Source organism: Sceloporus undulatus, chromosome 3 (genome assembly GCF_019175285.1).
Source record: "Sceloporus undulatus isolate JIND9_A2432 ecotype Alabama chromosome 3, SceUnd_v1.1, whole genome shotgun sequence".
Taxonomy (NCBI): domain Eukaryota; kingdom Metazoa; phylum Chordata; class Lepidosauria; order Squamata; family Phrynosomatidae; genus Sceloporus; species Sceloporus undulatus.
Genome location: NC_056524.1, coordinates 254,575,234 through 254,602,092, shown reverse-complemented (window position 1 = coordinate 254,602,092; position 26,859 = coordinate 254,575,234). Strand labels below are relative to the sequence as shown.

The 26,859-nt window shown below is 42.1% G+C and overlaps 1 protein-coding gene across 1 annotated transcript in view; it reads right to left on the bottom strand.

The window, feature by feature from the left end:
• The window catches only part of PRKCI (protein kinase C iota), a 66,335-nt gene that overhangs the window by 5,699 nt on the left and 33,777 nt on the right, over positions 1-26,859 (bottom strand). Inside the window, 12 exon segments of the mRNA XM_042458284.1 lie at positions 539-626; positions 3,203-3,338; positions 4,268-4,354; positions 5,533-5,630; positions 10,043-10,219; positions 10,414-10,472; positions 15,157-15,180; positions 15,183-15,201; positions 17,201-17,341; positions 20,045-20,130; positions 21,475-21,525; positions 25,092-25,181. Of these exon segments, the coding sequence (XP_042314218.1) occupies positions 539-626; positions 3,203-3,338; positions 4,268-4,354; positions 5,533-5,630; positions 10,043-10,219; positions 10,414-10,472; positions 15,157-15,180; positions 15,183-15,201; positions 17,201-17,341; positions 20,045-20,130; positions 21,475-21,525; positions 25,092-25,181 (1,056 nt within the window).

The following is a 26,859-nucleotide window of genomic DNA, read 5'->3' as shown; positions in this document are numbered from 1 at the left end:
GGTTTGAAAATATTCAAAAAAAATTAAATTTCAAATATGAAACCTTGATTTTTCATTTTTTATATGGGACACCATTTTGCTATGTCATTATATTTAATGGGACTTGAGCACACATGGATTTTGTTATCCACAGGGGATCTTGGGACCAAACCCCAGCATACAACAAGGGTCCACTGTATTATAAATTTGGATCCAGTTCCAGGTGGACTTCATATTAATGGCCTGTAACTGGAATGTCTTTTCCTTCTGCTATTCCAGTAAGGGTTGAACCTAATGTATTTAATTAGGCCAGCATGAAAAATGAAGCAGTTGCCTTGGGGGGGGGGGGCAACTCAAAACATGATGGCTCTCTTAAAGTAGGAGCTAGCCCTAAATGTTTTTATTCACAAAATACTTTGCTTGGTTTGTCAATGGCATATTACTGCAAATTTAACAATACGTTCTACTGAATGAACATCAATTCTTACACAGCAAGACAACAAATTTTGTATGTACACAGCCGAATTTCAAACTGTTTTCACAACATGGCAAGATTTACCATAATCTTCTCCACGTAAGATCTCTGGAGCAATGTAGTTGGGAGTGCCACAGAAAGTGCTGGTTGTGTCTCCAGGCCTTAATCCTTCCTTTTTAAAATGTAAAGGAAGGAGAAAAATATGTTACAGTTAATAGTAAACAAACTGCTTACATATTCAAACTTACTTTTTTAAAACTGATATGAACTACATTTAAGAACAGACATACTGGCCGCTTTTTTATTTATATATAGGAGAGGAGAAGAGGTAGAACTCATTTAGCACTGCAGGATAATTGTTTCTGCAGTGCAAAGTGGGTTGTACCCCTTCTCCTCTCCACCATGAAACTGACTGGGTGACCTTTGGCAAGTCACATGCTCTCAGTCTCAGGGGAAGGAAATGACAAACCTCCTCTGAACAAATCTTGCCAAGAAAACCTTGTGACAGGGTCACCATAAGTTGGAAACAACTTGATGGCACACTACACAAACACACATAATTGTTTCTACTTCACTTTCTAATTTTGTGAGAATGCTTGTATTTCATTATGTTATCTGAATAGAGGTCTTGATGCTGATCATCTTCTGGCCATTGCCCACTCATTACCAATAGGCTTTATCCTTATCTAACTTCTTAGCCAACTTCTTCTAAGATGTGTGTGTATGTTCCTTCATGTCTCCTGTTGATGGCAAGCCCATTAATTTCAGAGGGTTCTTCTTAGGCATAAAATACTCAGAAGTGGTTCTGCCAGTTTCTTCCTCTGAAATATAGCCAATAGCACCTGGTATACTCTGGTGATCTCCCATTAAAAATGTTGTATCAAATATACTGAGTAAAACATAGCACAAATTCAGTGCTAACGGGTGAGAAAAATCTACAAGTTAGTTCAAAAAGTAGAGGTGAAAAGATCTTTATGTATAAGGAATGTATGACGATTGATTCTGGGTTAGATGCAAAGCAAAGACATCAGCTGATATACTGTCACATGAAGTGCATTGTTCTTGTATATAATATATTACATCCACCAGAAGTTTAGCCAGGAACAGAAGCTTTCAGTTCTTAAGCAATGCTCACACCTTATATAAAGAGCACCACCCTTCTGTTCAACCACTATGTAGGAAAGTACTATTTTATTGATGCTTACAGTTTTGAGCTGGCAGAATGGGGAAAACATTTACAGTGAACAATAATTCTGTTAGAATTACTAAAACTGGCTGGATTTGCATATCACAACAAGCTAGCATCAATGGGCTGGGCTCTAGCTGCCTGATCATTTTTATTTGTATTAGAAGTGGTCAAAATAAACCACAGCCAAACCTGTCAGGATCTGTCTGACTTGCCTCACCACCACCAAGACAAACAAGTAAAACTACAACAAACCATGGGTTATCTACCAGGTTTGTGAGGAAAGTAAAAGAACTGGCTTCAGGCATACTAATAAATAAATTATGAAGCAAACTCTACAGTTTGCTCAGCCACTACCATGACAAATAAGAGCAAGCAGGCAGCGAGAACCAGCATGTTGGATTGTCCACACTAAGCCATGGTTCACATGAAACCCTGACCTTTCATTACATATAAACATGCTTACGTGGTAGCATTTCTACATTTATTTATATCCTCTATTTCTTGCCTAGCAATTAAATCACTGAGGGAGGTGGGGATGTATCTTGCCAAAAGGAAATATATCAGGAGCTGGATCTTCTAGTTTGCCTGCTATGGTTTGGAGTGTTGGGCTAAATGGGTACAGCTTCATTTGCTTCTTATTTGCTGGCTTGGAATGTGTTATACAGTTTTCCTTCATTTGAAAAACTGGAAGTATTTTGCTGACTTAAGCCCTATACAGACAGGCCAAAATAAAGCTGCTTCGAGTCACTTTGGAGGAATGGTGTTTCAATGATACATGCGTCCTAAGAGTCTGCATGCGTCCTAAGAGTCTGGAAGCTGCATCAAAGCTGCACTCCAGACTGGAGTGTGGCTTTGGTGCGGCTTCTGGACTCTTAGGACACATGTATCATTGAAACACCATTCCTCCAAAGTGACTCGAAGCACCTTTATTTTGGCCTGTCTGTATAGGGCCTTACTTTGTCTTAAGTACTTTGCAAAAAGCACTTACCCTAAACCTGCCTTCATGACACAACTTTTTCAAAACAAGGAAATATTAAATCTCTTGCACAGCTATGAGGAAACCTGAGGTCCTCCTAGAAAACAAATTCAGGGCTGCTAACTGAAGACTATGAAAAACTAATGCCAAAACCCACAATCCAATAGCTAGCCTAGGCCCACTAAATGAATACTGAATGGATGATTCAGTAAGCCTACCCTAATTGGAAATAGCAACTAAAATTGCGTCAATGCTTTACAAACACTTCATTGGTAGAAAATCTACTTACTAGATATTTTAGATTTCTGTTCAAGTGTGAAACAAATATATGGACAGTCTTCTCATATTTTGGGCACCTGAATAGTAGCAATTTACTGCTGCTACTGTTGAGCATAAATTGAGAAAACAATACATCCTTACCAAGACACAAGCAGTTCATTGATATATCTTTTCTTTACATTTTCAGTTGCAGGATGATTTTATCATTGCATATATTTTAACACAGCCAATACATACCCCCCTTTTAAAGACACCCCATTAGGAATATCAAGTCTATAAAATATTGGAGGATTTTGACTCTCACCTTACACATGCCATAGTCAGTCAGTTTGATATGTCCCTCAGAATCCAGTAGCACATTGTCCAGCTTCAGATCCCTATAAATTATTCCTCTTTCATGAAGATAGTTTAATGCTAAACTGATTTCTGCAGAATAAAACCTAAAACGAAATTATGGTATCTCATTTTATTTAGAGACCTTCAGGAATATGGTGGGACCATCCACCACCAGCAGCATATATTCCAGTTCCCAAGATGAAACTGTGCTCCCATTCTAAGCTTACTAGCCATAATAAACAATAATAATAAAATATTTATTTATATCTCGCCTCTTCTGTTTTGGGGATTGAGGTGGGTAAGAGCATCTCAAGCCTCCCACCCAATCCTAGAAACCAGGTCTCCATATCTTTTGTGCAGGAATTATTCCTAATTCTAATTCATTTAGAAATTCATTCTTATCATGTTAGTTAAAGCTTCTATATGTTTTTTGTCAGATGTACACTCTCTTCGCAGAAAGTTAAGCAACTCAAGTTCTAGCTCTCTTAGCTGGAATATGACAGGTACTGTATGGTCAATGACAGCAACCAGTCATTTCTAAATTTGATATTGACAGGCCAAAAATATAATGCAAAAGAAATTCAACAGCAGAATATCAATCTCCTAGCTGTTCAGGCAGGAGCTAATACAGTTTGCCTGCAGATATCAAACTGGAGGGCAATTGCTCAAACTAGAAGTTTGAATCCAGAATATCAATGCATACAGAAGCATGGAACAGAGAATTCTTTCCCTTTTTCTGCTATTCTGGAAAGGAATAACAGAATGCAGCATCACAAAATAGCGGCAGTGGGGGCAATCATACCTTTACACTTAAAGTAAAAATAAGAAAAATTAAATATGATCTACTTTTAGCATCTTTGAAACAGATTATTTGAAGCACCGAAATGCAACTGCTTCATTTCAAGAACTAAGCTGAGAAACAATAAATGTTAACTTTTGGAGACAAGAAAAAGATAATCCATCTAACTTGACACCTTTGTTTTCTGTCTGAACCCATAGTAGAGTGTAAAACCCACACTAGAGAAAGAGATACCTGGCATGTTCTTCTGGCAATTTCCTTTGGCGTTGCATATGAAACATGAGATCCCCTCCATTTACGTACTCTATAACAAAAAATAACCTGAAACACACAAGTAAAATATATAAAGGGTTAATTTATGTCCTATTTATGTCAATCTTCTTATTGTGTGTTTAATTCCAAAAATTATTCCTGCCTCCACTTTGTTAATCCAATCCCAACAATAGTCACATATGCCCACTGGTGCTCATCTTGTACGTTTTCTCTATGCAATCATGTTCTGTTCACTATTTCCCCCCTTATTCCTTTATGGACATTGGGGTGGGGAAAGAGAAAAGGAGACAGAACCACTACCCTAGAGCACAACAGAATTGTTTCAGTGTTCCTTACAGGACCTCTTCTCAATGTTCTACCCCTTCCTCCACCAAAATTTGTCTGAGGATGTATTCTTAAAAAATATGTCACAGCAGGTAGGTAAGTAAATGTATTAAATTAATCAAACAAATGCTATATCACTCTTGAAAAATTACTGAAAATAATTTTATAATTGTATACTCTTTTCTTATGAACCTTCTGCCAGTTATACCAGGTTCTCATTCTTAAAATCAAGTACTTCATCTGCCTCATATACTATCTTGTTTTCAGAAAGACACCTGACCAACTAAAGCATGGTTCTTACATCACTGCTCCTTAAATATTTTTCCATGTTTAAGTTACTTTTTTATCCTAATTAGAGCAATCAACTTTACTCCCAGGTAGGATGTAAGAAAGCAGCCACACAATATTTCCTGCATATTCTGGCATTCAGTTTTTCAATACTAGCTAGAATCTTACTCACAACACCATGCCCTCATCCTTCCACCTTTATTACCTACATTTCTTATTAACCTCATCAACAAATCTTCTATATGTTATTTTAATATTTTACCATCCATAACTCTTTGAATGGTTTCTTTTTTTAATGACTGCTTCTCTTCTGAAAACCACTTCTGAAACTAAATTTCTCTTTACCATCTTCTCTAAGGCAGGAAGGAACCAGCCATTAAAATCTTTTCCTGAAGAAACTGTGTATAATTGTGTTGCATTCTGCCAATTCCTTGTAAGTTTTAATTAGTAAAATGCAACATATTTATATGCAGTTTCCTTAGGAAAATATTTTATTTTATTTTAGGAAAATATTTTAATAATTGGTTTCTTCCTGCCTTTGGTTTTTTCATGGTTTGCAATGAAATTTCAAAAAATAATAATAATAACAAGCAAAGATTTTACTGCACAGTTACCTGCTCTCTGTCTGAAAACAGGAGTGAAGACCAACAAGGAAAGGATGATTAGATGCCTGCTCAAAGACATGTTTTTCTGTCTGAACCCAATCAATATCCTAAGAGAAAACACACACAGTCAAAATAGTAATTTCTTAATATTTCTGGTGTCAATAAATCTGCAATGGGAATGGCTCCACAGTAATTTATCAAAAAGCCAAATAATAATGAACTTGTATCTGTCTGTCTGTCTGTCTGTCTACCTACAGCTCCTGCAGCTGTACTGGACCATGGTCAGAATATTGTAAAGTGAAAAAGTTTTTTGGAGGTGTGCCTCCATTATCCAATGTGCATGCTTGGATGGGCCTCAGTACCTTCTCCTCAATTATTTCCTTCAGCAACTCTAAATACAGCAAAGATGTGGAAAGACAGGAAGGTGGGTTGTGTCCATTTATAGATAATAATAATAATTTGTTTTATTTATATACCGCTATTCCAAAGATCATAGCGGTGAACAGCAAGTAAGCTAATTAGCAAGTAAGCTAATTTGCCCCCAACAGTCTGGGTACTCATTTTAGCGACCTCGGAAGGATGCAAGCCTGAGTCGAGCTTGGGCCCTTTTGCTGGTCTTGAACTCGCAACCTTGTGGTTTCGAGTGAATGGCTGCAGTACAGGCATTTAACCACTGCGCCACCAGGGCTCCTAGATGACCACTAGCAGGTTACTGGAGGCAGGATCCATGTCAAACGAAGTCGGGGCTGTACAGCCAAAAGAAAGTAGCTCTGGATCTGTTGTTCGAACAGTAACACATGACTATGATCATGTGCTACTTTGGAGATCAGGTAAGGAAACTCTGTGCCACAGTGCTTCTGACATAGCTACAGAGGCATCCCTCACAATCCCAATGCATAATTGAGCCAGTTCATAAGCGACCCTAATAGCTTCCACCACCCATTTGGAGAGCCTTTGGGGGAAAGTTGAAAGCCCCATCTTAGGTACAGAATGAGTGTGGGAACTATGTCTTGAATATGTTTGTAAAGGGTCAGACAACTCTGGGTCTGATTGCTTGACACTGAGCTCCAGGGCATTAGCCATCTGTACTGTCTGTTCCACAAAGGACCTGTCGTTGTGGCAGAATCATGAGGCGGACTTGTGGCAGGCAAGGGTATGGGGAAAAGAGTAAGTGGGGGAGATATCCAACACTGGCAATGAAACTGGTGATTTGCATCCTAACTGTTTTGTGTAAGGGAAGCAATGAAGGAGATACCTTGTGAAGCGAGTGGGTTCAAAGAGGAACTGGAGGGGAGGAAGGTCTGCAGTAGGCTCTGGTCAAAGAATGGTACTATGTTCTTTCCATGTAGGCCTAGTGTGGAAAGAGACCAAGAGTGTGACCTCCTAGGGGGACAGTCCCAAGAATAATGTCAGTCACATAAGTGTCAATGAGGAAAGCAGTACCAGTAATGGAATGGGTATCGTAATAGTGAGGAGTCTTGTTGTATGCATAGTTGTATTTGTAGTTGCAATCAGTTGTATAGTTAGAATAAGTTGAGGAATATGCAGGAGAGTGGTGATGGTCACAGGAGTAGGGTGAAAGGGATTGCTTCCTCCGTTTTAGATCGTGGAGCTTGGTAAGTGGTATTGAGAAGGAGGAGACAGGGAGGCTGCCTGTGCCAAACTCACAAAAGTTGGGGACCCGTGGATTCTTAGGGAGGAAGAAAGGTACTATGGTAGTGCAATGTCCTCCACTGGAGCTGGTGAAGTGACCTCTGCCACTGATTGTACCAGAATTGGGATGCGTATGAAACAATGGGAAGATTCAATGTTTTCCCCCTCTGAGCAAGGCCTGCGGTGTAAACACCTTGCAGTGGGTACAGAAGGACACATTATGGGATTTCTCAAGAGAAGACAGTGGGAATGCCTGTCAGAATCAGGTGTTTTAGAACTGCCTGTCATGCATTTCTTAAATGAACGAGTTGAAGATATGGTTGAACACAGAAGCCAAGCCCCCTGCCCCGAAAGGTAGCTTACAAAAGAAGAAGAATGGTCAAGAAAGTCACTGGTTAAACCATAAATTCACAAGGGAAAAGGTTTTGAACAAAATAGTTGGTAAACAGACCAAAAAGCTCTAGAGCAGTGGTCCCCAAACTGTGCCTTTTAAGAGTTCTGGACTTCAGCTCCCAGAAGCCTCAGGCATGTTGGCCAATACTCTGGGATTCTGGGAGCTGAAGTCCAAAATCCCTTCCAGAGCACAGTTTAGAGACCACCACTCTGGAGTGTTCCTATAAAGCTGCTGTTAGTGGTGGAAAGAAAGGAACTAAGGTCTTTAAGCAAGAATTGAGGGTTAAGGCTGCCATGAGGTAGGCAGGGCCAAGGCCAAAGTTTTCTCTATATATAGCTGTATAGATTCCAAATGAAGCACAAATAAACCATTCATGTGAGTCACAGACACTATAAAGAAGAACTAGAGAACTATATCTAAAACAGACAAAGGGCTCAAATCAAGATAACCAGAAGAAAAGTTTTAAATGCTGCTTACGGAGTCATATATGAAAAGGATCTGAAACATAATGGAGAGGAAAAGGTACTGGTATGCAGACAGGAGGGTAGTACTCCTGGCAGAAGATGCTGATCAGCTCTAGAATGTTCCAAATGTTTTGCATATGTACTAGCATACCTCAATATATGGGTGATGTACAAAGACACCAACAAAGAACTAAGTTGACTACTAAACATGAGATAAACAGCCAAATGGCATCCATTTCTGGCCCTTGGTAAGGAAACATGGCTAGCAACTAAAAATACACAAACGTATAATTACTGACTGTACCTTAAAGAAACAAAATTCTGTCTGATTTTAGAAGCTAAGCAGGGTCAGCCCCAGTTAGTACTTGGATAGGAGAAAACCAAATGAATACCAGGTACAATAGGCCATAGCTCAGAAGAAGAAACTGGCAAAACTACCTTGAGTATTCCTTACTTACAAAAACCCAATGAAATGCATGGGGTCACTATAAATTGATAAGCAACTTTAAGGCATGTGTGTGCACATGAACGCACATATGTACACACACACATACTCTGAAGAGAGCAAGCCACATCTTGTTTCTAAATGTGGAAAGGCAACAGTGATGCACTCTGACCCCAGATGCAGTAATCTGTTGCCACTTCCCATGTGCCTTTAGAATGTAACTGAAGTCTTGTGCCAATACAGTTTCAAAACATGACTAAATCCTTCATTCTCCTGAAGTTGCCTGTAAAGGTCACTTCCTTTTTGTGATTTATACACTTACAACACCCACTCTGCTGTACATATTATTTAATTTCAATACATTATTTGGCCTAAAAATGACATTAACCTCTTTGTTTACCACTTCCTTAATTATGGCATATATATCTGCTGGGTCTCCAGCCACAGTAATAACACTGCAAAGGTGTGGAGACCCAAATGTTTGCTGGACTGACTGTGGTGCTCCTGAAGGTTGTGAATATAAACATTATATTCTCCTCCTCTGCATACTGAGCTCTCACTCAGTTGCTGAGACTGTGAGGAGGCTGCATCCAATCCACTAATGAGGGCATCTTTTTTGTCTACCTTAGCTCTGTCCCCTTGTTTAGAACCTCTGTTTCCAGGATGGCAACTTCAAGCAGCCGCTGTAAACTTCTTCACCTCCAAATTCTGTTTCCTGCTGCAGCTCTGCCAGATTTTTCAGGTTTTAAAACTCCACCTGTATCACTTTATGCTTTAAAGTCTTTTTTACCTTCCAAGAAAATGACTTCTCTGATTTTGGTTTCTGAGGCAATGCCACTCTCCTCTTCACTCTCACTCAATGAAATAAAAAAATCTTTTTAATATAGTCTCTTATCTCTCGCCAGAGTCATGCTGGGCAGCAGACATCTGGGTTTGTTTTTAATGCCACAGTGTATTTTTTTCTTTTTATCCAAAATCACCATAAAGAATTCTTTTCCAATCTCTTCCTCCTCTATCTTTCTCTTTTTTTAGAATTAACCTCCATTTTTTTACCCATTTATTAGCACAGCCTTTAATGAGCTATGGGAAAGTGTGTCCAGCTGGCAAGGGAGGAAATTAAAAACTGACAGGCTAGGGAAGAGAGTAAAGGGTCATAATCAAAAAAGAATTTAGATCCCTGCCTATCCAGCTGGCACAAAGATAATAACTCATTGGGTCTATGGATTGCTGCTCCTAATTCAACCAGAAGAAAGACTTCATTCTTGGCTGGATATTTATGCTCAATATGTCATTGCTGTATTTAAACTGTGGGCATGCATCACAGCATTCAACTCTGGATTCTCCAACCTGCTGGAGTGGTTGGAGAAAGAATGAACAACCTGACAAGAAAGAATGAATGACCAGACAAGAAAGGTCTGGGTAAAGGGCCTCATAATGGCTGGCTGTATCCCAGCCTCATAAAATATAGCGAGTAGGCCTGGCAGGTAAAAAAAAACTACTATTGAGTTTTTGCAGTAAATACAGAATTTAAAGAATTGGTCAGTTAACATAAATACTGCTTACCTCATCATCATTGACTAGTTCTTTTTTCACAACTTTCATTGCATAAATGCGCTCTGTCTTCTTTAAACGAACCAAAAGTACTTTTGCATAACTGCCTCTCCCTATAACTCGAAGTAGATCAAAATCTTGGAGTCCAAGACTGGAAGATACTTTGCCACTTTCTCTAATACTTGTTGCCTGTAAGTAGATGGACACATTTAAGTAGATAGATGGAAACCTTCCTTGAAAGTATTGTCAAAACTTTTAATTTCCCCCTCTATCAGCAAGTATTAAGAAAACCGGCAATGTTGAAGGTACAGTTTAGCTTCTTAGAGGTCTAGAAATGCAGTACTAACTTGGTTAGAACACATAACAGAAAAGACTTAGAATACCTCCTTTTCTTCACCAACGTGGTCTAAACTTTCATGACTGGAAGGATGATATGGAATCACTTCAGGAAAGAAAGTAAGACAAATTAAATCCACAGTCAATTGCATCTTTTCCTATAAATTCTTAACAATTTTTATTTGCTTTTATGGTGTACAAGAGTGTCAACTGGCCAGGGCCAATGTGACTGCTGCAAGGGAATTAATTTCTTTAGGTTGTATTTGACTTTGCCAAGCTATTAAGTTACCTTTCAGTATCCACAGGGAAGTATACAGTAAATTACATCATAGGAAAGCATAGCTATGTCAAGTCCTACTAAGCTGTTCTTCCCTACAATATGTATTTCGGCTTTATTACCCTTTTCATATGACTATGTACAGAGTTCTATCAGTACATAGATAAATGATTTATTATTTTAAGCAGTAAGAACAGTACATTTTAAATTCTTGCTTACATTGAGCCACAAAATTCATTTTTAAAGGAAATACTATACCTACAGATAAAAAACAAATTAATTTTTTGGTATTCCATATAAAATTAGATTGATGGTAAACAGACAGATAGATAGTCCAAACAATTCTATAGCAATAGACGTGAAGATTGAGCATGAATCTGTAACTGGAACAAGACTGATGACCACAAGTCTAAACAAGCCTATAATAAAACAATTAGTCACCTGCAAGAGAGAGGAGAAGGAGAAGAGCTGCTTGGCAGCCATTTTGAGACCGTGTGCTCGTGCTGAAGGGGTGGAGCTTCTGTGAGTCACATCTGTGAGTCACAAGGGGGCGGAGCTACAGACTAGCTTATAACCAACTCCAGAGCCTTCAGACAGTCCGCCAGAGAGAGGAGAAGGAGAGGAATTTTAATTTTCTTTAACTCTGCTCAAGTGGCATCAGGTTAGGATCAGATATTGAAACAGAACCTTCCCTTTAATGTAAGATAGCAGCCAGTACAATTCCTTTAAAGAAGATTTCCCACTAGATTGACTGTTATATTCATTACTAAAGACTTTGCAGTATGGACAGCGAGGGATCTGCAGTCACCTGCAACTCTTGTGGGATTTTTCTCTTCTTGCCTATACAGAAGTCGAGAACTTCACATGCACCAATGCAAGTTGGTAGCACTCTTGGAGAGAAAGTGCGCAGCTGGAGGCCAGAGTAGCTACACTTCAGCATATTAGGGAACAGAGGATTCCTGAGACACAATAGAACTAACCATCTTGGATGAGTACCCCACGCAGAGGAAGATGCTAAGGTGAAGAGGTCACTTGCCAAACAGAGGAGGCAGACATCGGCGGAGGAATGTCACAAAGAGAAGTAGCCAAGAAGGATTGTTCAGAGGTAGCTGCAGCTAGAGAAATCAATTCGAAGCTCTTTCCCATATCAACAAGGAGGATGAAGAGAGCAGCAGGGACAGACTTCAGGGACAGAGCAGGGGAGCCTGAGAGTCCCAACCCGGGGAACGCTGCTAAGCCTCGGAGAGCGTGGGTCGTAGTGGGGGACTCCTTGCGAGGGGTATGAAGCAGTGATTTGTAGGCCTGACAAGATGTCTCGAGAGGTTGTGTTGTCTTCCAGGCAAAGATCCGGATGTGACAGAGAGGCTGACAGACTGGTCAAGCCTACTGACAAATACCCCTTCCTTTTGGTCCACGTGGGAACTAATGATACTGAAAGACACAGCTCAGAACATCAAAAGGGATACGAGGCGCTTGGTAGAAGCTGAAAGGAATGGATTGACAGGTTGTCATCTCGTCTCTCTCTGCCAGTTGAAGGGCATGTTCCAGGAAGGGAGGAAAATAGCGGATGTGAACACCTGGCTTCGCGATTGTGCCGCCGAGAAGGATTTGGATTCTTCGATCATGGGCTGCGTTCCATCAGGAGGGACTTCTTGCAACAGACGGGTTTGCATCTCACGCCAGTTGGAAGAAATGTTTGTTTTGGCCAACAGTCCTCAAGAACTTGATCAGGAGGGCTGTAAAACTGAGTTCCCGAGGGGAGGGAGACATATTAAGGAAGGCGAAAGGGATGGAGCGAAATTGTCAAACTGACATAGAGGAAACAAGAAAAAAAGTGCAAGGACCCAACAGGTGGAGGCAAAAAAACTTGCACAGGCAGCAGTAAAAGGGAACATGGTCTGCGATGTCTCTACACTAATGCACAGAGCATGGGAAATACAAGATGAACTCGACTCCTAGTACAAACAAAGCAAATATGATATAGTGGCATCACTGAAACTGGTGGGATGAGTCTCATGATTGGAATGTGGAAATAGAGGGGTATAACCTTATTAAGAGAATAGGCCAAACAGGAAAGGAGGAGGAATAGCACTATATGTCAGAGATATTTAACCAGTGAAGAGATCCTGGACATCAATCATGGAAGCCAGGTGGAGAGCATCTGGATAAGAATCAAAGGGGAGAGAACAACAAGGATGTTACGGTGGGAGTCTACTACAGACCCCACAGTCAGACTGAGGAATTGGATGATATGCTTTCTAGAACGATGACCACACAGTCGAAAAGAGAGATGGTAGTAGTGATGGGCGACTTCACTCGTCCTGATTTGCTGGAAGTCAAACTCAGCAAAATCCTCAAGGCTTAACAATTCCCTCACTTGCCTGGAAGACAATTTCAGGGTCCAAAAGGTGGAAGAGGCAACAAGGGGGTCGCAGCTATTTTAGATCTGATCCTAACCAACAAGGATGACTTGGTTAATGGGGTGCAAGGTGGTGGGATCCTTAGTGTGAAGTGACCATGTTCTCCTGGAGTTTGTTAGACAATGGAAAGGAGAAGCCAGGTATAGTCAAACATGCATTCTAGACTTAGGAGAGCCGCTGAAACCGGCTTTTTTGCTCTATGGGCGCCGCCATTTTTCTCCCAAAATGGCGGCGAAGTCTCCGCGTGACCTTCCCTGCCATTTTGGAAGAAAAAATGGCGGCGCCCATGCGGTGAAGTCTCCGCGCACGCGCATGGGCCAGCGGGCTTTAAGAGACCCGCTGCCGCCCCAGGAGTTCCCCAACGGGGCTCCGGAGGCGGCAGCGGGCCTTTAAGAGACCCGCTGCCCGCGCTGGAGTCCTCCAAGAGGCCTCCGGAGGCGGCAGGGGGTTCTTAGGGGCCGCTGCCATCCCTGGAGTCCTCCCAAGAGGACTCCGGCAACGGCAGGGGGTCTCTTAGGGGCCCGCGCGCCATCCCCTGGAGTCCTCCAAGGGACTCCGGCGACGGCAGGGGTCCTTACGGGCCCGCTGCCATCCCGGGAGTCCTCCAAGAGGACTCCAGGGACGGCAGGGGGTCTCTTAGGGCCCCGCTGCCATCCCGGGGTCCTCCAAGGGACTCCGGCGACGGCAGGGGGTCTCTTAGGGGCCCCGCTGCCATCCCTGGATGTCCTCCAAGAGGCCTCCGGGACGGCAGGGGGGCTCTTAGGGGGCCCACTGGCCGTCCCTGGAGTCCTCCAGTGCTGGCGGCTTCCACCGGCTTTTTTGCCACGCCTCTGACGGGGCCTGGGGCCTGTTTAGGGGCCGGCAAAGAGGAGGTCCTCCAGCGCTGGCGGCCCACATCGGCTTTTCTGCCGGCGCTGACGGGGGCCTGGGGCCCCGTCAAGGGCCGGCAAAGATGGGGGAGGCCTGGCTCATGGAGGGTGGAAGCTCCGCCCCCTCACGTGGCCCCGCCCCTCAGAGGTGGAAAGGTCGCCCCCCGCCCCCCAGTCGCCTGAGGAAGCAACCCGGCCCCGGCTGAAAAAGGTTGCCTACCCCTGGTCTAGATCACAAGAGAAGTAATAGTGCCACTGTATTCTGCTCTGGTCAGGCCCCACCTAGAATATTGTGGTCCAGTTTCTGGGCACCACAATTCAGAAAGGACATTGGAAACTGGAGCGTGTCCAGGAAGGGGCGACAAAAATGGTGAAGGGTCTGGAAACCATGCCCTATGAGGAACGACTTAGGGAGGGGGATGTTTAGCCTGGAGAAAAGAAGGTTAAGAGGCGATATGAATGCCCTGTTTAAATATTTGAAAGGATGTCATGTTTGAAGAGGGAGCAAGCTTGTTTTCTGCTGCCTCCAGAGAACAGGACCCAGAACAATGGATGGCAAGCTACAGGAAAAAAAGATTCACACCTGAACATTAGGAGGAACTTCCCGGACAGTAAGGGCTGTTCGACAATGGAATCGACCACCTCGGAGGTGATAGAGTCTCCTTCCTTGCTTGGAGGTCTTTAAACAGAGGCTGGATGGCCATCTGTCAGGATTCGCTTTGATCTGGATTTCCTGCATGGCAGGACTGGATGGCCCTAGTGGTCTCATCTTCCAACTCTAACGATTCATATGATTCTAATTAAGTGGCCAATTGGAAAGTTCTTTTCTTCGCCAAGTCTTCTCACCAGACTAGTCAAAAACATCAGTGTAGAAGTTCCTCATGGAACAAGAATACAGTGGTACTCGGGTTACGAATGCGCCGCCTTACGAATTTCCGGGGTACGAAAAAATCCCATTTAAAAAAACGTGTTCCGGCTTACGAATGTTGTTTTTTCGGTTACGAAAAAATTTTTGGTGCTTTTCGGCGCTATTTCCACACGAAATCGCGGCTTTTTTCCCCAGTAGCCGCCTATGGGTTTTCGGCTGGCGAAAGCTTTTCGGGTTACGAAAGCGGCGGCGGAACGATTAATTTCGTAACCGAGGTACCACTGTGGTCTCTTTCTTTCATGACCCTAGCCCTCACATCTAGTCTCCTCAATATCAATGAAGTATGCTTTTATAACCTGGTTCTATGTTATCAGGATGTCGGATGAATGATCCATAGGGTCCTACAAAAAATTAAAAGATCACAACTTTTCAGTGTTTTAAAATGAATAATATCATTGATTCAACCAACAGAGCAGACGGAGGCACTAGCAATAGCAATAACATTGTATACTGCTTCACAGTGAACTCAGCACTCTCTAAGCAGTTTTACAGTCTAACAGTCGGCCCTTCTTATACGCGGATTTGCCTTCCGCGGATTTGAGCATCCGCGGAAGGCACCCGGAAGTTGTCCCCAATGGTGGCGCGCGTGCATGCACGCCGCCCTGGCTTACCCTCCCCTTTCCTTCCCTCCTTTCCCTGCCTCCCTCCTTCCCCCCTCCCTTCCCCCATTTACCTTGCTCGTCGCCGCCGTTGTCGCCGCCAGCCTCCAAGATGCCGTTACCGGCGGCGGCGGTGGTGGCGAGGAGGCATGGCCCTCGGCCTCCGCGGGAAGGCTGGGCGGCGCTGGAGGCCAAAGGGCTCTAGGCAGCCACCCGGCCCTCCGCGGAGGCGTGCATCTGCGAGGGGGCCGGCCTGGAGACCAGGCTTCGGCCTCCTCGTGGCTGCCCCCCTCAGCAAAAGGGCCAGGTGGCTGCCTGGAGGCCCTTTCGCCTCCACGCACCGCCCACCTTCCCCGCGGAGGCAGCGGTGAGGCCAGGCTGCAGGGAAGATTTTGGCCTCTTCGCAGCTGCTGCCGGTGCCTCCCGCAAAAGGGCCAGGTAGTACACCCGGCCCTTCTAGGGAGGCGGCGGCGAGGAAGTGGAGCCGCCGCCCGGCCTTGGCCTCACCGCTGCCTCCGCGGGAAGGCTGGGCGGTGCTGGAGGTGAAAGGGCCTCCAGGCAGCCACCCGGCCCTTTTGCGGAGGGGGCAGCCACGAGGAGGCCGAAGCCTGGTCTCCAGGCTGGCCCCCTCACAGATGCAGCCTCCGCAGAAGGGCCGGGTGGCTTGGCGAGAGGCCCTTTGGCCTCCAGCGCCGCCCAGCCTTCCCGCGGAGGCCGAGGGCCATGCCTCCCCGCCGCTACCGCCGCCACTGGTAACGGTGACTCCGAGGCCAAGGTGGCGGCGGCGATGAAAAAGGTAAGTGGGAAAAGGGAGGGAGGGAAGGAGGGAGGCAGGGAGGGAGGGAAGGAAAGGGGAGGGTAAGCCAGGGACTTTTGTCCCCAATGGCGGCGCGCGTGCACGCGCGCCGCCATTGGGGACAATAGGGATTTGAGCATACTCGGAATTTGGTATACGCGGGGGGGTCCAGAACAGATCCCCCGCGTATACCAAGGGCCCACTGTATAAGCCAATTGCCTCCAACAAGCTGGGTACTCATTTTACTGACCTACAAAAGGTTGGAAGGCTGAGTCAACCCTGGAACCCTGGGGTCGAACTCACAACTTTATGGCTGCAATACTTGCTGCAGTACTGCCATTTAACCACTGTGCCAATTCTCCATACAGTGTGCCCTTGTCTTACACATGGGATCCGTTCAAAACCCCCCCTTGTGTAAGAATTCCATGTATGCTTGAGCCCCATTGAAACTAATGGGGCTTGGGGGCATGTATGTGACATTTCCTTGTTACGTATAGGGTGCCTGAGTATGAAGTGGGTGCACTGTATATTTTACCTGTGTCATGCTCGCTGATCTAATTAGGATTTCCTTCTAAGTATGCATGTACATTATCAAACTGAAGAGTCTTCTGATTACAAACTATAAAAATTGTTGTGAAACATAAGGGCTCTCCATCAGTCATAGTTTATTCAAACACTGCAGATGATTTTAGTTGGTTCACAAAATCATGCAGGATGATATAATGACTCTACAGTATTAGCCTCATTCAGCCACTCCAGTATGCACCAACACAGAGCAATGATAAAAAACCTTTTTTTTTAAAAGGGAAGCAACAAAACCAGACTTTAAAACATTGATGAAATGAATAAAAGCTGAGTTTCCAACAGTCTTAATTATTATTATTATACATATATAGGTACATTCTCTCTCACATGCACAGAATTATAGTGATTAGCATCACTTACCGGTGGTAGTGTGTGTCGGCCACATTCTATACTGACAAGTTTATGACATTTCTTGTGAACCAGGAGTTTACAATTGATGCATTTATATCCCTGACGTCCTAAACCCCATATCCGATCAGTACAAATGGCACAGTGAGCTCTCTGAAAAAACAGACAGCAAAATGACCACAAACAATGAGACCACCAAAATCTAGGTAGTTCTCAAACTGAAAATAATAGAGTAGCTTTATTTAGCTAATTTTCTCCATTTTGCTGATTAAAGTCCACAAGTAAAAAGTCTAAAAAAGACATCAAGCATATACTACACTGCCTATAAACTTTTAGTTGTTAAAAAAGAAACTAACCATTATTTGTGTCCCTTGCAGTAAGTTGGGGCTGAGCAAATAGCACACTGGAGGACTTACCATGAGGGTCCATTCCAGCCACAGAGAAAGAGCCATTCAGGAAAGGGTTAATTCCAGGAATTAACCCTTTCCTGGGATGGCTGCTTCTCTACCAGCTGAAAACTACAGTTCTATGTATGCAACTTTTAAAATTCATAACTTTACTGTTTACATTTGAGAAGTACTGGTTTAGTATGTGGCACGGATTACCGGCATGTCAACTGATAATACCAACTTTTCTAGATCAAGTACTGGAGAGAATCAAAAGCAACAGATGTTTCACCTGGGTGAAAGCACTGTATGATTCCTCTGTCTCCTGGGAATGAGGTAAGTCCACATCCTTGAATGCCTCATTCCAATGTCACTAAAGGGAACTCCTAAACCAAGGATGATGGTCACATAGGCCATTTTTTCTCAAAATGAACCTCATGACCAAACTCCTAAACCTGTGACAGAAGAAAGGACTTTTTTTACAAGACACAACCCAAAAGCAAAGTAGCAAACATCAAATCATGAAACAACAGATGACAAAAATCTCCAAACAGTGACCGAACCTTCACAGCTCAAGGGAATGGTATTACTCTTACCAGGCACACAAGACTGAAAACCTAGCGCCACAATGTCTGTCTGGCTAGCCCAGGCCTGCACAACTTGCAGCTCACCAAAGGCTTTCCAGAGGCCAGCAAGGATGTGGAACAACCTCCATGGCGATGGCATTGTAGCCAGCCAACTTCTCCAGAAAGGCTCCTGAAGCCTTCTCCACAGCCCAGCTTTCTTCTGAGGAGGAGGCGGAGGGGTGAATGTTCATCCTTAAAGGCCACTCCGCCACTTGGCTTTCTCCCGAGTAGAGGGCTGGGTGGTGGAGGAGGAGGGGGACAGGTGAAAGCTTGCCTCACAAGGATCCTCTGCTACTTGGCTTTCTCCCGAGGAGAGAGTTGGGCGGAGGAGGACGGAATTAATATTAATAGTTTATTTATTTATTTATTTATTTATTAATAATTAAAACCTGGCCACATAAGTTTAGCCTATTTTAATTTTATGGCCTGCACAACTTGCCTATGGCCAAGTTGTGCAGGTCTAGGCTAGGCTCCCCCTCGGCTAACCAATCTTTTCATTGATTGGACATTTGTTCTCACTGCTCTGTGAGCCTATGAAAAACAGCTGGCTTCTGAGAAGAAGATAGCCTGACAAGTTGTCACCCAACAGAACTTGCCAAAACTAGGCATCTTTTCACAGTACATACATAGGAATTCCCAGGTAAGGGTGGGGTACCTGTACTTTTTAATACTTTGTTTCATCATCTTCTAGGATCTACTAACTTCTTATATACTTAAGCTGTTAAAAGTGTATAGTTTGCATGTGCTCTATAGTTTCCACATTTCAGTGTCATTATAATCTTCCCTAATTATATACAGTACTTGAAATACATTTGAAACTTCTAGAAGGGCTGCTCTGTTACTTTGCTGCATGATAAACAAACACCATAAAGACAAGAAATGTACTATGGCATAAGCTTTCTCGGAGTACTGTAGGGTCATTTTAAGTCTTCTTGAAGTCTTCTATATTGTTCACTAGTCTGCAAAGATGTAGAAATGTTTACATTGCCCTTTTCAAAACTTAAGGAAAGCAAAAATAATCTTGGATTTCTGTTGATGACTACAAGATTGCTATTGCTACATGCACAATTAGAAAACAAGGTAGTTGGCATGTAATAGTACCTGGACACTTCTGGTAAACCACAGAGATGGTGCAGGCAGCCTTTAATGAACAATAATATTTGTTTTGTTCAAACTAGGAAGTTATGGCAATTGCAGAGATAAGCCAATATACTGAAGCAGTCTGAACTTTTTCCTAATATTCTGGCTTCTCCCAGAGAGGGAAACCACAGGAAATTATAGTTAATTAGGTACTTCCTGGTTTGATTGCTTAAGTTTGTTCATTTCCTAATTTATTAAAAGAAGATATTTTAATCTAAATGCAGTCACAGTATGGAAAGTGGTTTGAACACCCTAAAGCACAACATATATGCTTCATTAGTTGTCAGGAACCTTCATTTTCTATGATAGTGGCGTTCATTTGTAGACATAAGTATGTTATGCCCAAAACACTAAACAGATCCTTTTTATCTATCTTATATTAAACTAACTGACTCTGCATAAATGTTCACAAAATCTTTGCCTGTCTTTTAAGGGCTTCAACACAATTGAAAAGAAGTGTCTTATCAATGAGAACAAATTCTACAAATAAAGTTTTTGCTATATTAAAAAGTAAATAAATGTCAATTGGACTGGAAGTTGATAAGAAAACTTAATGTTGAAAGATCTATTTTCTCAGTATCACAGCTTAAATAAAAGGAGCAAACTATTGATACAGCAGAAGGACAACGTACATTATTAAAAGGTAAAGCGACACATATTAGAGGTTAAATACAGATGAAAGAAAAGTCAGGGTGAAATCTTACTCTGTTAAATCTCTTGGCTTGAAAAGTATGACCATTCGCACAATAGAGCTTTCGCCACCGTCGTGCACCCCGACGATAGATAGACTCTAAGAAAAATATTAAACCAACAGGTATGTAAATAGAAAACCTGCATGCTTTTATTCCTAGCAATCACTGAGCCCATGTTCATGATTATACAGGTCTGGAATATCGAAATAGATTTATTTTGGACTGCCAAAGGATAAGAGACTACATAATTTGTATATCAAGTACTGTACTATAAGTACTGTACTATAAAAGACAAACATCTCAAATGGAGAGCTATCTAAAATGTAACATTTACTCCGCCTTTATATTTTATTTACTCTTCCTTCTTTTTCACACAAGCCTTAAGAACTACCTTGGAAGGATGAGCTAGTATTTTTAACTCCACAATATAAATATGGAGTGAGAGTGTATATGCATGTTAGACAGTGACTTCCTACAAGCTACCTAAGAATGTCATGTCTGAAGTTCATTTGAAAAGCAATTCACTCAGTTAACTACTACAACAAAGGTAGGGAACCTTTTGAGTCTCTGGATGCTTTGGATTACGACTCCCATAATCCCTTACTGCTGGCTGAGGCTTCTGCAGTTGGAAGTCGAAAGCATCAAAAGGTCAAAGGTTCCATACTACAATGTAGTGGTACACCAGAGCACAAATTTCGAACACTATATATACTTTTAATTCAGACCCTCACATTTTATGGCAATATTACTATCGTAACATTTAAGAGTACTAGTAGAAACACATTATTATTTTAAAATAAAAAACCCATCTCATTTCATCTTTATTTGATATCTCAGCCTGAAATGTATTTATTAAACTAACATGGAATTTTAAGAATCAAGATTCCAATGATGAGAGAAGGGAGTGGGCACTCTGAAGATGTGGACATATTCATGCTTGAGTAATGCCATAAATATATTGAGCAGGGAAAGCCTTTAATCTATGTTGATTCAATAACCAGGATGCATTTCCAACATTGTACATAAAGCATAAATGAAACATCCCAAAAGCCAGGGGAAATTACTGGAAGAAAAAACACATTCTCATGAATTATAGGACTTAACATCTACAGCAAAACCAAATCCTCACCAACTTTCAGCTACATTGATTCATTCCACATCAGTGCATACAAATTCAGGCAACTTTTTTTCACTGAGCATAAGTGTCTTGTGATATGATGGTATAAAAAACTAATATACACAATTTTAATTGTTGAATTAGACAAGAATGAAGTCACAGATGTTCAAAATATCAACCAGAATCTCCACAGGCTAACAAGAAATTAATTTCTTTCTTAGGTTCAGTCTCCAAGTACCAATTGTAATTCTGAACATAAAAGATTCATCAAGCTATCAAATTAAACTATATTATGTTATTACATAGTCCAAGTTATTATACTTACTATCTTCTCCTGGACAAGGCATTCCAGGCCTCTCTGGTACACAAGGAAATACTGAGGGGAACCAACAATACTAGATTAGTTATAACTTTAAGTATTTATGAGAATATACAATATAGAAAAGTTCTAGACATCATGAGTTCTAGACATCATCATCATCATCATCCCACCCTTTTCCCAAAACTGGGACTCAGAGTGGCTTACAAGATTCAAAACTGCACACAGAAAAGTGTTATCATTAAAAGAGAATTAAATTATTACAATATTAAAACAGATTGCATATAAAATAATAAAATATAATTTAAAAGCAAAAAGTGTTTAAAATACTTTAAAAGACTACAACATGCAGCCTATTCTTTAAAAACCTTCTGTTTTAAATGCCTGTCTGAACAGGTAGGTCTTAGCCTGCCAGTGGAAGGACAACAAAGAGGGGGCCGTTCTCCCTAGGAAGGGAGTTCCAGAGTCTAGGGGCAGCCACAGAAAAGGCCCTCTCTTGTGTCCTCATAAACCATGTTTGCGATGGTGGTGGGACAGAGAGAAAGGCCTCTCCTGAGGATCTCAGAGCCTGGGCCAGCACGTATAGGGAGATACGGTCTGCCAAATAGCCTGGACCTGAGCTACATAGCGTGTTATATGTCATACTAGGGTTGCCATAATTGTCCACTAAAACCTGGGACAAAATGTGGGACAAAATCTAGACCAAACTGTAGGCCAACTGCAGGACAAAACTCAGCCTGAAATGTAGGACATTTAAGAAAAATGAAGGACCTTAAATGTCCTACATTTTGGGCTGAGTTTTGTCCTGTACTTGTCCTACAGTTTGGTCTAGAATTTTTCCTACATTTTGTCCCAGGTTTTAGTGGACAATTATGGCAACCGTAGATAACCAGCACTATGAATTGGGCCCAGAAACAAGCTGGCAGCCAGTGGAGTTTTTTTCGTGTTCTGTATAACCCGTTAACAGTTTGGCCACAGCTCCTTGGACCAGCTGAAGTTTCTGAATGCTCTTCAAAGGCAACCCCAAGTACAGCACATTACAGTAGTCCAAATGGGATGTAACCAAGCCATGTACCACCATGGCCATATCCGACGTCTCAAGAAATGGGCACAGTTGGCGCACAAGCTTTAAATATGCAAAAGCACTCCTGGTCACTGCAGAGACTGGAACCTCCAGGTTCAAAGTTAGGTCCACAAGTACTCCCAAACTGCGAACCTGCGTCTTCATGGGGAGTGTAACATTGCCTATTCCCTGATATGCCTTCCAACTAACCAGGAGCACCTTAATCTTGTCTGCATTAAGTTTCAATTTGTTTGCTCTCATCCAGTCCAAAACTGATGCCAGACACTGATTTAGGACGAGGACAGCCTCCTTGGATTGACGTGGAAAGGAGTAATAGAGTTTAGTGTCATCTGTATATTGACGGCACCACACCCCAAAACTCCGGATGACCTCTCACAGCAGTTTCATGTATATGTTGATTAACACAGGGGACAGAACCCTGAGGGATCTCACTCAGAAGTTCCGCAGCACCACCTTCTGGGTTCACTCCTCCAGAAAGAACACAACCAGTGTAAAACAGTACCTCCAACTCCCATCCCAGAGAGGCGTCCCAGAAGAATACCATGGTTGATGGTATTGAAAGCCACTGAGGGGTCCAGCAGAACTAGCAGGGACACACTCCCCCTGTCCAGTTCCTTCTGTAGGTCATACAACCAAATTGTAATGGATTTAAATAATCTATTTCATCCAGAAACACCTGAAGTTGGGAAACCACCACACGTTCCAATACCTTGCCCGAAAATGGTAGGTTGGACCTCAGGGCAGCATACTATGTTCTAGGTGCTAGGCCATAATTTAAGCAGCCTTCTCCCAGTATGATTTATAAAAGATCTGAGTTAAGAATGTATCATGTATCTGCTCTAAAAAGGTGACTGACAATTCTTTGAAAATAAAAAAGATATACATGATACTTCTCTCCAAACAAGTTTTTTTTTTTTGCTATGAAGATGAATTAAAATTAAAAGCCTCCAAAGACACAGACATCAAAACAAAATAGGAGAATAAATCAAGTACACCTAGAAGATGCTCATGTTTGCAAAGATATACAATGGAATATTTTCTAACAAGTATATTAAAATATTTTACCATACCATTTTCGATGCAGTTGAATCTTATTTACCAACTACATTTATATCCATCTGTCCCCCAAATAGTTCAAGGTATCCTCACAGTAACTTTCTGAAGTAGATCAAATTTAAAGTTTTAAATTGATTTTACTGTATGCTGCCCTGAGGTCTTTTGGTATATGGTAGGATATAAATATTTTAAAATGAATGCATGAAGCTGAAGCCACATTGCTAACTGAGGGAGCACACAACTCCTCTGTTGCAAAGAGCTCCACTGGTCACTGGTCCATTTCTGGGAGCCACTCATGAGAGCTCTGATATCATCTGGACAGGCCCTTTTCTCTGTCCCAATTCCCTCTCAGGCTTGTTTAGTGTGAACAAGAGAGAGGGCCTTCTCTGTGGCCTCTCCCAGACTTTGGAATTCTCATCCTTGATCTCATTTTGCCAACAGGTCAAAACATTTCTGTGCCATCAGGCTTTTACAAACTAACCAGGCTTTTAATGCTATGTGGTTCTGTTTTAAGGTTGGTATATAGCTTTTTAAATGCATTTTAATATTTTTAATGCTTTAACTTCATAAATTGTTTAATTGTTTTTAAATGTTATATTTATAATTTTCTTAATACCTTTTTAAAAATATATATATGGTGTAAGCCACCTTTAGTCCCATTATTGGGAGAAATGCAAAATAAAAATGACTAAAATAAAATAAAATAATCAGCGGAGAGAATATGACTTGACTAACGCGGACCAGTGAGTTTCAGGGCTCAGTGAGGACTTGAATCTTTCTCTCCCCTATAGCCTTTCATCTCTGCTTTTTAACTTTCTAGCTTGGTGGTTTCTATACAACTGGGAATTTTGCACATTATTTTGTGACCTACGGACTAGCTTAATGCAGAATACAAGACTTATGCCCCAGTGGAAAGGGACAAATTATTTTCTTCATAGTAGTGACAAATAGTTTTAACACGTGAGCTGTCTAGGCTGCCATGTCACCAGTGCTCTGCCTCACAGCTGTGCAGCAGAGTCAAAAGAATCTTCTGCCCTTTTGTACTGCATTCAATGGGCCTTTAGGGACTTGTTTTAATGCTTATGAATACAGTGGTACCTCGGGATACGAATTACCCAGCTTACGAATTTTTCGGGATACGAAAAAATCCCATAGGGATTTATTGTTTCGGCTTACGAAGGTTTTTTCGGGTTACGAAAAAACCCCGGCGCTGTTTTAAATGGAAAGGCCGCCACCGGAGGGCAGCAGAGAGCTATTTTTTTCCATTAGCGCCTATGGCAATTCGGGTTACGAAGGTTTTTCGGGTTACGAAATTAGCCACGGAACGAATTAATTTCGTAACCCGAGGGAGCACTGTATTTGAATATTACGAATGGTGTATCCTATCTCTTGGGCTCAGGATTTCACTACTGTAATCAGTTCACAGTTCACTCTTTCTCCTTTCCCCACCCTCAGAGACACACTTCCCTATTGTCCTGCTTACCATGTATTAGAAGTTCAGAATCCTTATTTAGTTCGTATAAACGAAAGGCCTCTTCCAATTCCAGCTGAGAGGAAACAGTACATGGATCCCCTTTAAAAAGAAAATAAGAAGCAGAGTTTATTCAAGTTGCATAATTATGCCTGGTTTAAGCTGCTCCTTCTTCAAGTAAAATTCTTGTCATCATTCTGCATTTGGATTCTGAGACTTATTGCTTTCTATACTGTACACTGAAATGTATAATAATAATAATAATAATAATAATAATAATAATAATAATAATAATTTTATATGTATTTTCCTGTCTCTCCCAATGGGTTGAGGCGGGATTACAACCATAAAATAACCATACAATAATAGTAATATCTAAAATGCATATTATAAAAGCAGTGAATCAACTAGAATTTAAATCACAACAATAGAAATAATAAAACATCATTTAAAATATAGTATACTAATACAGTGGGTCCTTGGTATCTGCTAGAGTTTGGTTCAAGGACTCCTTGTGGATATAAAATCTGTGGATACTCAAGTCCCTTTAAATACAATAGTGTAGTAAAATGGGGTCCCTTATAAAAAATGGCAAAATTAAGGTTTGCCTTTTGGAAATTCTATTTTTAAAAATATTTTCAAGCTGTGCATGGTTAAAGAAGTGATGGCCCTTGCTTGTGGGGGAAGAAGGTACCAGGAGTGAGGGGCAGCAAGTGAAAAAGGGGCAAATCCTGGATGGGGCAGAGAGAATCCTGGGCTGAGACAGCCAACCTTGACTACCAGAACAGAAGGCCCGAGTGGGAAGGTGAGGGGAAAGAAAGTCTGATAAATAAGGAGGGACCAACACATGGAGGGCTTTAAATGTCAACAGCAGAAGTTTATACTGAATACGGAAAGGGAGTGGGAGCCAGTGAAGGGATGCCAACAAAGGAGAGATATGGTCAGAGCGGTGGGCGGGTGTGATAATGTGTGCAGCTGAATGCTGGACAGAAATTAAAGGACGGAGGTGAGAAAGAGGAAGCCCAACCAGGAGGACGTTACAGTAATCAAGTCGTGAGATCACTAGGGCATGGACCAGCATCTTGGCAGTAGAGGCAGTGAGATATGGTTGGATTTTGGCAATGTTGTATAAAAAGAATCTGCAAGCCTTGGCTGTGGTCTGGATCTGAGGGATACACAGACTATGGGCTTGCTGGAACAGACTAGAAAGCTGGACTGGTTGAATAGAAATATTGTCCACAGAGACAGAAAAGGAGTGTTGAAGGGTGGACTTAGGAGGAAAGACAAGAAGCTCCATCTTGAACATGTTGAGCTTCAAACGCCGATGGCGCATCCACTGTGAGACAGCTGTGAGACAAGATGAAACTTGCTGTTCAAGCCTTGGAGAAAGGTCAGGGGTGGAAAGATACAACTGGGTGTCATCAGCGTACAGATGATAGGAAAAGCCAAAAGAGCTAATGAGTTTACCTAAGGACAGTGTGTAGAGAGAAAACAGAAGGGGACCCAGAACAGAGCCCTGGGGCATTCCAACAGATACTCCATTTCTGACACCACACATTGATTTAGCATAAAATAGCTTCCTTGGACTTAGCTAGAAAAAAAGAGTCAAGGTCCAGGTTTAATCCCTGGTATCTCCAAGTGGGTATGACATCTCAGAAAGCTACAGCGGTCACTGAAGACATTACTCAAATAGATGGCCCATAATGTGACTTTTAGTGTGTGTTGACTTTCTCTCTGTGTAGCTAGTTTTAATTTACATTTATATCTTTGTCTGTCTGCA